At 38.7% G+C, this 12,316-nt stretch overlaps 1 protein-coding gene and 1 pseudogene across 1 annotated transcript; both read left to right on the plus strand.

The window, feature by feature from the left end:
• Window positions 1-3,453: 3,453 nt before the first annotated feature.
• Window positions 3,454-4,380, plus strand: LOC138382393 (olfactory receptor 2W3-like; annotated as a pseudogene).
• A 6,634-nt stretch (window positions 4,381-11,014) lies between these two features.
• Window positions 11,015-11,935, plus strand: LOC138382547 (olfactory receptor 2AK2-like). Its single transcript, XM_069467010.1, has one exon. The coding sequence runs from the start codon at window positions 11,015-11,017 to the stop codon at window positions 11,933-11,935; it is 921 nt and encodes a 306-aa protein (XP_069323111.1).
• Window positions 11,936-12,316: the final 381 nt, after the last annotated feature.

A 12,316-nucleotide genomic window follows, 5' to 3' on the forward strand; every position in this document is an offset into this window, starting at 1 on the left:
TTGTCTCTCGTGTGCTCCAGCTCTCCTAGTGGAGCCTGACTTGTGTACCAGGATGAAAAAGAAGGCAAATATATTGTTTATTTGCTTGAAAGCATAGGACTGACAAATTGAAGATTTTGAGTAATTTCTCTGGCCAGTTTTATTCAAGAAATGATGTATTTCATCATTTTATTTCTATACAGTTGCTAGGTTAATTGATCCAACCAAGCTATCAAATTACTTTATCTTTTTTGTTGTCAGAAACTATAGGAGAATTGGGAAAATATTTGCATAAATAAAAATTAAATAACAGGATAGATTTCTAGCTCAAATTTACCCAGTGAATTTTTGGAGCTAAACTTCTAATGTATTAATTAAAGTAGGAATACATGTGCTGACACTCCCCTTTCAAATCCAGAAAAAAATAAAGTCAACAATTCATATTTTTTATCACAGCCTGTGTTGTTATTTCCCATAAGCTGCCCTATGGGAGAGACTCAGGAGCCATTTGAACCCAGATTCTACTGCTCTTATGATAAGAAAGTAGAGAAATGAGGAAATGCTATTCCATAACTTCTAATATGGGGATGGTTATGCCTTGCTTGGCTGCTTATACAAATATTTCTTGGGAAAAAAGAGGACTAAATGGTCTTCAACATTTATAGAAATTATGAATTAATTTTGGTTTTAGTCAAAAGGAACTGATAAGAACATTTCCTATGCAATGTTTCCAAAGCAAATAAGCAAAACAATCCCTTCAGCTTTCCTCATTTCTCTGCCATGGGCAGAAGAAAAAAATACAACTATACAACACACGGAAGTAGGACTGATTTACCCTGTAATTTCTGCCTCTGAAACCTCCAAATTTACCCAGAAAGGATCCATGGGGAATTTGAAGTGCCCCAGAGCATCAAGATCCCTATTGTTTCAGGTTATTTTTGCACTGTCTGCTAGGATTCTCCCTGGAGGCATCTTCTGATGTCACCTCCATAAAAACCATCTCTTCAGGAGAGTTGAGGGTTTTTGGAGTTAAATAGGAGAGGATGAGGCTGGGGGCTTCCTGTTTTCTCTCCCTTCCATGGGTCTGTCCCCTACCTCATGACATTGGAGAGAGTCACTCCCAATTCACCAGCTTCAGGCTGGACCTACTTTGGTCACAAAACCGAGAGGACAAAGGACAGTCAGCAATCACAGAGTAGGGTGGTTTGCTGGTGTTAGAACAGTTTTCTTTTGTTTCTTCAATCTGACATCTTTAGCTTCTTTGACTCTGCACTTGAGATATTTTTGGCAACATGCTGCCAAAAATAGTGAGTAAGAGTAGGCATTTTGTGTTCCTTCTGATGCTTTTCTCAGTTTTTAGTTTGTGCATTAGCTTGGTAAGGTACAGTCTTTTCTTGGATCCTCCAGAGAGCGCAGATATGCAACAATAGAGAAGCAACATTTTTGTTTGTAGGGAATAAAATCATAAGTCCAAAGCAGGGATGAAGCAAGGTGGGGTGAGGTAAGTGCCGGGTACGTGGATAAAGGGAGTTTGGAAACACTTGGCTCCAGAGAGCAGTAACTGGTGGGCAGAAGATGCCTAGGCTGTTGGTGAGGGTTAAAGGTGAGCTGGTGTACATTGTAGGGCTCCTGGAAACCAGGTTAAGGTGTTTGGGGATTGCTCAATGGGTGAGTGGAGAAAAACACTTATTCATAGAAGAGACTGAAAATTCAGAAGAGTCACTGAAGATTACTAATAAAGATAAGGGAAGTTGAAGAAGAAGGGGAAGAAGTGGAGGAAGAGGGGGAGAAACGGGGAAAAGGACATTGGACAAAAAGCCAAGGCCAGGGGTTCACGCACGCGCAGCCAGTAGAGATGGGCGCTGTGATGAGACAGGAAGTGGGTGAAATTCTCCAATGCAGATTATCAGCCCTGCCCTCTGTCATTCTGCAATGATTATATTCCCTGGAAAATGAAAGATTCTGTGTCTTCAAGGCTTTTGTTGTTTCATATTAGTACTATAATATGGAGTCAAACTAAAATCTTGCTTTACATAAGATAATAAATTTCAGATATTAAAAAATGGACTCAAATTAATTCAGAAAAAATAATAATCATCTTAACCACTACAAGATTTAAAGGAGGTGTTTTATTGACTGGAATCTGACCCACTACTGCCTGGATAATGGGTCGAGTCTCAGAAAAAGGTGATTTGTAGCCAAATGACACAAAACATGGGAAACCAGAAGAAAGCAAAGATTGCTCCAGTGTGGAGACGACGGGCAGTGATAAGAAAGAAAAGAGGCACAAAAAAGCAATTTCCCCACTTTTGCCAAGGACTTACCCTTCACTAGGGTTTTGGGAAACAGCCAGGTATATTGGTGTGATTATTTCAGTTAAAGTCTGTCGTGCATTTGCATAATAACATTTTATCTAACTTTTACCAAGTTTTAACAATCTGGTTAAAAAAAAATCCTTCCTCTAGATCTATTAATGAAACAGTTACTGACTATTACATTAATTAAAATGTGAAGTTCTCCTACTGCACACAGGCCAAATATCAGGTATTAGAGTTAAGGATGATCCTGACCATAACCTATGTCTTCAAAACCTAGATGTGGGAGGGAGATTGTGGGTAATTCAAGAAGAGTTGGATTGCCAAGGTGCTGTGTGGCCATAGGTAACGTACTGGGTGTGGGCGTAACTAGGTCAGATTCCACGTGTCTGAAAGATTGCGTGTAGAGGGCAACTGAAACTACAGTCTGAGACAGTGTCCAACAGGTGGACAAGGTCACATCTGTTTCTGGTGATTAAAGGTCATAGAGACCCAGAGAACCCAATATGTGCTCTTGTAAGTCTGATTTAGGGGGAAAAAGTTTAAAAGAAGTTGATCTTTCCCCAAATTAGTGACTGCCAGTAGTTAACCATTTCTGATCAGCTCTGGGTACATTCACAAAATTCATTCCCAGGAAGAAGAGGAAGTGAATCTAATCCTAGGATGGTAGCCCAGTGTTCTCCCTGGCGGTGAGGTACAGTGCAAATGTTTAAACAAGTTTTGGCTTGTTCATATGTAGCTTGGTTCAAGGGATATAGGAGATAGAGGAAAAATACAGAAATTTTCTGTTTTAATAATTATTTTCTTAAATTTTGGAACATATTTTTATATTAAAAATATCTGTTTTTATGAAAATGTTCTCAGAACATTGTGGAATTACTGTATTTACTTTTTTTCCCATTAAAATGTTTCTACTTTTAATTTTGGACAAAATCTTTGCTCCTTTTTAAATATTTAGGTTTTGTGTTTTGTTTTGAATAACTTTCTCATTCCCCAATTTTTCTATCCAATTCTATTATTAATGTATTAAGTTATGCACACACACACACACATATTTTCATGAGAAGTGTCAAATATTGTTGGTATGATAGGAGTGCAGAGTGGCTGTGAATTACTTTTCTTCCTTCAATTTTCCATTCTCCTGAGGTACAACAGAGAGATGGAAGGAACCAATGACAGCTCCCCAAACCATATTATCCTTATGGGGTTCTCTGACCACCCCCGTCTGGAGAGAATCCTCTTCGTGGCCCTCTTGATAGCCTATCTCCTCACCCTGGTGGGCAACACCACCATCATCCTGGTGTCCCAGTGGGACCCCCACCTGCACACCCCATGTACTTCTTCCTCACCCACCTCTCCTTCCTGGACCTCAGTTTCACCACCAGCTCCATCCCCCAGCTGCTCTGCAACCTTAATGGCCATGACAAGACAATCAGCTATGTGGGCTGCGCCATCCAGCTGTTCCTGTTCCTGGGGCTGGGTGGTGTGGAGTGCCTGCTCCTGGCCGTCATAGTGTACGACTGGTTTGTTGCTGTCTGATTGTTATGCAGCCACAGCTCTGTGTGGGTTTAGTGTCCCTTGCTTGGGGATGCGGGGTGGCTAACTCTTTGATTATGTCTCCAATGACCTTATGGTTACCCCGCTGTGGGCACCGCAAAGTGGACCACTTCCTGTGTGAGATGCCAGCCCTGCTCCGGATGGCTGTGTCAACACAGCTGCCATCGAAGGCATTGCCTTTATTCTTGCAGTGGGTATTGTGCTGTCATCCTTGGTGTTTATTTTGGCCTCTTATGGCTACATTGTGAGGGCTGTGTTAAGTATCCAGTCATCCTCAGGGAGGCAAAAGGCCTTCAACACCTGTGGCTTCCATCTCACCGTGGTCTCACTTTTCTACAGAAACATCATCTACATGTACATGCAACCAGGAACCAGCTCCTCCTGGGACCAGGGCAAGTTTCTCACCCTCCTTTACAACATTGTCACCCCACTGCTCAATCCTCTCATCTATACTCTCAGAAACAAAGAAGTGAAGGGGACATTGAGAAGATTGATTTTGGGAAATCTAATTTTAAGAAAGACAGTATAATGAAAGGAGAAAATAGGAACTTCTTCTTATGTTAAAACCTTATAAAACTTGGGATGTTGATCTATTACCTTGTATCACCAGCATCCGCCAGAATTTGGGCTGAACTATTCACAATGTTCTGGCCCATTCTTAGATTGTGCACACACACGTGTGTGTGTGTGTGTGTCTGTGTGTGTGTGTAAGAGAGAGAGAGAGAGAGAGAGAGAATCATGCAGGTGTACCTCAATGCTGATATTCAGTACTTCTCAATGTAAGGTCTGCTGACCATGGCTGATGCACAGCTATCTAGGTCATTCATGTACTGTTCTAAAAAGCTAAAGATGTAAAGCCATGTTTTCTAGTCAGTCTGGAAAAATAAAATGATGGGATTAAGACCACTGGGACTTAGGAATGCTATGTCTGAGGCTGTGAGAGGAGAGGAGGGGAAGAAATTGCCTGAGCAGAAGCCTGAAATAAGGGCAGATGTTAACTGCATAGTTGGGGGACATGTATCAGTGATCTGGGAGTACAGAAAAGCATGCTGCAACCTCAGAGCCTAAGGGATCTCATGCCTGAAAAGCCGTGGAGCGGCCTGAAATGAAAACTTCTCATGGCTGTAGAGGTAGATTGCCATATGTCAGCCTGGGAGAAGGGTCTCAAGGCTTCCGCTGTTAGAACACTGGGCCAAATTCCTTCTCTCCCTTTCTCCCACAATGACTCAGTTAATGTAAAATCAGCCTCCCAGTGGAAAGCATGTAGTTTCTTTGTTCCTTGATCAAACGGGTTGCAGCTACTGAAGTTAAAGATTGATATCCATGTACATAGCTCAAGCTTGGGATAAAATTAGTTAGTTTACCTTGATCAAAAGTGTTGTACCTACTGAAGAATTATGTGTTTTTCACTTCTAAAAAGAAGGAAATTAGCTAGGACACCTTGTGATTTTGGGGGGAGCCCCGAGACCTTTGATCATTGTATCCCATGATTTTTTCACGTGAGATCATTGTATTTTGCTGCATGGCAAAGAGAATAAAAAGAAAGTGCTGGGTTTCAGTCCCTGCCATCTTGGCACCAGAGTGCTGATGGTCCCCTGATTTCCCTGCTCTCTTAAATATTATTTCTGTGTCTGTGTCTGTGTTTCTTTCGTCTCTTGCAATACATTCTGGGATTTCCATCACCTCAGACATTTATCTTTTCTTTGCATTGGGACCATTATAATTCTTTTCTTCTAGCTCTTTTGAAATACACAATAAATTAATTATTAACTATAGGTATAATTAGGTGTAGGTTAACTATAGGTATAATTGTTAACTATAAGTATAATTTCCCTACAGTACTATTGATCTTTAGAACTTATTCTTTCTGTCTAAATGTATTTTATACCCTGTAACTGATTTCTCTCTTGGCAGGATGGCTGAACGCTGTCTGAGTAGCAGAACCGGGACTCAGTGCTTGCTTTTGTTACTCACAGACACACTACTTCCTTTCTGTTGTGTCTGGTGACAGCGCCTACAACTGAAGGTGATTTTTCAGAAGTAAATACTTAATACAGGCAAATAACTCACAATCTTGCCTGACATGAAACAAGACCTCCATAAATATGATTTTTAGTGATGACTAATGTTGTTATTGCTGATATTTGTGTCTTTTTTCCTAAATTGCCCTTCTTTATAAACTAAGAGGGTTCATAAACTAGGTCCCACTGGGTAGCAGATAACTATTGAAAGGGTTCGTGTCCACGTTGGAGCAAAGCCGTGAATGACATACCTCCATTCCTGAATCCATCTTAGTTTATGTGAAAAATAAGAATAATATAGCAACATCAATGAACAATATTGGTCATCATTAAAAGTAATATTTATTGAAGACATTTTGTGTCAGACAATATTGTGAGTTATTTGCTTGTGTTAAGTATTTACTTCTCAAAAATCACCGTCAGTTGTAGCTGCTATCATCAGATACAATAGAAAGAAGGAGAAAATCTCTTAGTAAAGAAAGGAAATAATCAGATCCTGCTTCTTCCATTCAGACAGAGGTAAGCCACCCTATCCAACCCCCCTCCACCACTGCTCTCAGCTTGTACCCCCTTGCTCAATGGATGAGGAGATACTTCCCGTTTTATATCACAGGCACCATTTAAAATTAATTTTCTCATAATAATCCTAAGGAGTGTACTTTTGTTGGTATATAATAATCCTAATATTGTTACAGTCTGAGTTTCACGCCAAAAAATCAGTAATCTGCCATTCTGCTTCTGTAAAACCTGCTTGCTCCTGCTTGCTACCCCCAACACAGAAATTCCTAAGTGACTACAACACCCATGTTCTGCATAAAACAATTACAACCCCCACATTTTGTGTGAAGCTATTACAACACTCATGTTTTGCGTGAACAAGATATGGCCCAGAGCCCTAACTGCCCAGATCTTGTTACACCAAAGATAAGAAAATGATATAATGCTTACTCAAGGCTTTTTATACATGTGCTTGCTCTATCTTAGTAATTGTCCACCCACAAACTTACAATATAAAAACTTTCTGTTTCAAAGGCTGACTGCTACTTTCTGTGCCACCTTTGGGCGGTGCAGAGAGTAGTCGCTGGCCAGCTAATAAAGACTCCTGATTTGGCTCAATTCAGTCTTTAGGTGGTCATTTCTCGTGTCTCAGACCATAACAATATGTGTACTCACACAATGTCAAGTGAAAATAACAAAAAAAAAAAAAAAAAAAGCTAAGTGCTACTAAATGAATTAGACTTAAATTCAGATCCAGATGTGAAACTAAAGAAACTATTGTCAGGGCATCTCATGTGCTCAGGCTTCTTCCAAGGCCGTATCTTGATTTTCATTTTTTATTTCTTCTTTTCTTCCCTTTCTTTCTCTTTCCTTCCCTTCCTTCTGCTCCCCTCCTCTCCCTTCCTCACCCCTTCCCTTCCCTTCCCTTTTTGGTTTGTTTGTATGTTTTTGGAGACAGTCTTGCTAGAGTGCATTGGTGTCAGCCTAGTTCACAGCAACAGCAACCTCAAACTCCTGGGCTCAAGCAAGCCTCCTGTCTCACCCTCCTGAGTAGTTGGGACTGTAGGTGCGCACCCCCACACCTGGCTAAATTTTTCTAATTTTAATAGAGACAGGGTCTAGCTCTTGCTCAGTCTGGTCTCCAACTCCTGACCTCAAGTGATCCCACCTCGCCTCTCAGAGTGCTAGGATGACAGGCGGAAGCCACCACGCCCAATCTCTTATTTCCTTTTTCATAAGGGGAACACCCAACATGGCACATGTTTCAAGCTTCTAACTTAGGTTTGTTCTGTCACATTCCAGAAATATCCCATCAATGATTTCCTTCCAAAATACGGTGATATTTCAACACTGGAGTTATCTTTCTGTGGAAATTGTTACAAAGTGTTGTACAGAAAAGTGAGTCAGACTATTACAAACTAAAAAAATAACAAATATTATAGTGACGGAAAATAAGGATAAGATTCATGTGAGCATTTAATAGAAACTTATAACCCAGTTAAGTACAGGGTAAGCCTGTGTAGCTTTGCTCTGAATTTTAACTTACCTCACCTTGCCTTCTAAATTGTTGCACATTTTTTTTTTGCTTTTATATCTGAGCAAAGGAGTTGCATTTTGCCATGCATGGAATTTATGTAGGGAGACTGGTCAAAAGTCAACCTTACCTTAACTTTCTCAGATTAAATAAATCCCACTTCAGTAGAACAAGATTGAGTGAATACATACCATTATCTAATTTCCTCTCTATGCACTCAAGCAAAACTAACTCTTAATGGTTATAGCAGTTATAATTGTACCTGTGGACTTTCAGAGATCTGAGTCCTCAACTTCTGTGACCATAACAACCACTTTAAGATTTTCTTTTGAAAAAAATTATAATATGTAATACAGACCATCGCCTATGTTATGTAATTTTTTTGAATATCATATTTAAGCTGCTTATTAAATATTATATATCAGTTGGTTAATTACATAGATTCCCATCTATATGTATATCTTAACTGTGTATAGAATAAGAATTATTTTTAAAAACTTATCAGTTGACTTGATCGATTCACATTGTATGCCTGTATACATCACGTGTACTTTATAAAGGTATACAACTATTATGTACTCAGAATAAATTAAAATTTAAAAAGAACTTAGTTGAAAATTATTTGATTATTTTTTATTTGAATAAACATATTTCTAATATTCATCCTTAAGTCAATTTTATCTTCATTTTTGGAATGAAGACATTAGATCTAATAAAGCATCAGTTGCTATGTATACAGTGTGTTTAATTACTGACTGGATACCAAGTTTTCCCAGAAGGTCCCTTAGATAAAGAATATGAGCATTAACCTTGATTAGGCAGCAAGCTCATTTAATGTGAGAGGTTAAATGGCTTATGTAGGATGAGGAAATGGTGGCTTTTTTGTTTAAATTCTGCTTTCCACTGAATTTCTTTATGGTCAAGGATTGAAGGCTTATTTTATGAGGCAAAAATCGACAATCTTTCAAATTCATAGTATGTAATAGCTACTAAATTTTGCTTCAAATTAGAGATCTCAAAAGGTTAGGATTTCTTTTTCAGAAGTGTCACATTACATAGCTTGATTACTTGGAATATATGCCATTCAGCTTTCAAAGCTTTTCCATGTATATGATCAACAGATATAATTTATTGAAATGTATTAAAGAGGTTTTATATATACAGCAAGATTGAACTAATTTATAAACTGATTATTTTATAAATGAAAGGCAACCTGTGTTTATGTGTGTCTGTCTGAGGAAGACCTGCTCTCAAGGCTGTACCTTACTCTTCAGTCGCAAAGGCAGGGCCTGGTGGGGGTAAAGAGGACCATTCATGGCAACCGTCACTCAGCTTGTGCCGACTAGCTGCTTAGAAAACTATTTTTGAAGTAAATCAGAACAATTGAAGCCCCCTGACAAATTCACTGTAACTCATGTAAAGAAAAATTTTGAAACTATTCTCAGACACACTCCTTAAAGGTATGTATTTTATGTGAATAATTCTTCAGAGTGAATTCTATGCTTTTTCTCCTATGCGCTTATTTTTGATTGGGAATACTACCAGGCTATATACATTATCCAGGTGTTACTGAAGTTATATTTGCAAAAACAACATCAAAGTATGTATTTGAGATTTGTTTGGTCTTATATTGGATTCAGATCATCTCAGGGTTGCAGGACAGAGGGGCTGGGGCAGGTTGGTGTGGTGATGTAGGGTTGGTGCTTGTGAGCCCTGTGCATCCTCTACCTGACAGCGTAACCCTGAAGGGTCACTGCATTCTTACTGCGCTAGGAAACATGGATCCTTCTTCCTCACTTTAACCTCAAAATGTAACATTGTACTTAGCATGTAATCACATTTAACAATATTTTAGAATGATGGGAGTTTGAAAATAGGTAAAATATTCCAAAAACCCAAATACATGGTGACATTTTTTTTCAGTTTTATCAAAACACACTATTTCTAAGTTGCATGGCCCCCTGGCAGTGAAATTGTTATAATACTTTCAGTTTTAGAAATTTACTTTATTATTGCCTGGGGAATATTAACGAGATACAGATTTCATACCAGTTGCCTCTAGGTCTTTGCATTTCTCTAGTTCTCATCTCCTGTAATAAGTTACCTAACTTCTTGAAATCATTATATAAGAAGGATTTTAAATAAAGACAGAATTCAAAATTCAAATAATGTGGAGATCAATGATGTGAAAATGTATGTATATGATCATGAGAATCATAAATGGCTACATCACGATCAATAAATATGAATTTAATTGCTTATTTGATCAAGTTTTTCAAGAGGAAATGTGTGGCTTTAAGGATGTGGGTCTAATACTAGTAAACTAGTTCTCAGCTCTATCATGGTAAGCAGAAGTGTTAATGTTGATTCTTCTGTCCCTGCCAAAGGACTGGGATTGGTTTAAGACACACTTTAAATGGATGTTTATCTTAAGTTACTTAACTCACACTGAAGGTCCAAGCCATTCGCTCGTGGAGTGACTGCCTTATAATCATATGCCTTTGTGACCGGAAAGGGCAATATTTTTAAAGTATAATGTTAAAGATAGTGTTATAAAATATATTATATACATATATCTTATGTATATCATACAAAATATATAGTTCTTAATATATTTCTTATTCATTAATTGAAACTTTTCTTTGGAATTTCATGTAAACAATTGTAATTTTTGACATGGTGTGAGGAGGTTGGGAAGAGGGAATTTCTTTTAGGAGTTCTTTACAGAACCTGAGGTTATTTTTTAGAAACTTCTGTGTTTATCATAGCACATTTCTCTCACATTTCAGGTGAAATATTTGTATTTGTAAAACATCGTATATGCTATAACCCAAAATTAAGTGCTTCAGCATTATAAAGAGGATTTTATGTGTTAATACCTACCAGCAAATGATGTTTTGTAATCAAAAGTGGGACAAAACCCAATTCAACAACTTGTAAGAAAGGCTTAAGAGTTCTGTCCTTATTGGGGTCAAATGAAAAGAATGACAAATATATCTATTAAAATCTCACAGAATTTTTAATTATATTTAATGTTTCTCTCAAATGGCAGTCAACATTATTAGACGAACTCTTCGGGTATTAAATGCTTTAATATTTTGATTTAAGCCATGAACACAGGAAATCAAAGTTTTGGGACAGATTTTATACTTCTTGGGCTTTTCCAATATGGCCAAATGAACACTTTGCTCTTTGCTGCCATCATCATCATCTTTTTGGTGTCTCTGATGGGGAATGTCATACTGATCCACCTCATTCGACTGGACGCCAGACTCCACACCCCGATGTACTGGCTGCTCAGCCAGCTCTCCACCATCGACATGATGTACATCTCCACCACCGTGCCCAAGATGGCAATGGACTTTCTCTCACAGAGTAAGACCATTACCGTTTTGGGCTGTGAGATTCAAACATATATGTTCTTGGTTCTTGGTGGGACTGAAGCTCTTCTTCTAGGTTTCATGTCTTATGATCGATATGTAGCCATCTGCCATCCTTTACGTTACTCTACAATCATGAGCAAGAAGACCTGCTGCTTCATGGTTTCATGTGCATGGACCAGTAGTTCGGTCAACTCTTTAGTACATACGCTCTATGTATTTCAGCTTCCATTCTGTAGGTCTCGGCTCATTAACCACTTTTTCTGTGAAGTTCCGTCTTTACTGCCATTGGTGTGTCAGGACACGTCCCAATATGAGCATACTGTCCTGTTGAGTGGGCTTATCATTCTGCTGCTACCATTCATGGCCATTCTAGCTTCCTACACTCGTGTGCTTACTGTCGTGTTCCAGATGAGCTCAGGTAAAGGACAGAAAAAAGCTATTTCCACTTGCTCCTCCCACCTGACTGTGGCAACCCTATTCTATACAACTGGTCTCTTTACCTATATGAGGCCACACTCCTTGCATTCCCCTTCACAGGATAGGGTGGTGGCAGTATTTTATGCCATTATCACCCCCCTTCTGAACCCATTTATCTATAGCCTGCGGAATAAGGACGTCATGGGAGCTGTGAGGAGACTGTTGGGATAATGGATATTGATGCAGGTAGTATGTCTTTAGGAACCCCTTATTGACTGAGGATTAACAACTGCAAAAGCTGTTTGTGAATTCTATCTGGGATGATGTAAGAATGGGTTTTCTGTACAGACACCGGAGAAAACAGTGTGCTTCTCAAACTTGTTTAACTTCTAAGGGAATAGAATTCAACTTTATCAACTCAATGTTCCAATGGCATTAATATTTTTACTGTCTTGTTTGTACTCTGAAATTCAATCCATAGGAAATAAAATCCACCCAAACATTTACCATCAAGAAAATCTGTATAACAACCAAAGTTAATAAAGAGAAAACTACATCCATTCATTAGCTGAACAAATGCTTTAATACTTTAACCAGGTGTGTGATGGTGTC

This window comes from Eulemur rufifrons, chromosome 4, assembly GCF_041146395.1.
Source record: "Eulemur rufifrons isolate Redbay chromosome 4, OSU_ERuf_1, whole genome shotgun sequence".
Lineage (NCBI taxonomy): Eukaryota > Metazoa > Chordata > Mammalia > Primates > Lemuridae > Eulemur > Eulemur rufifrons.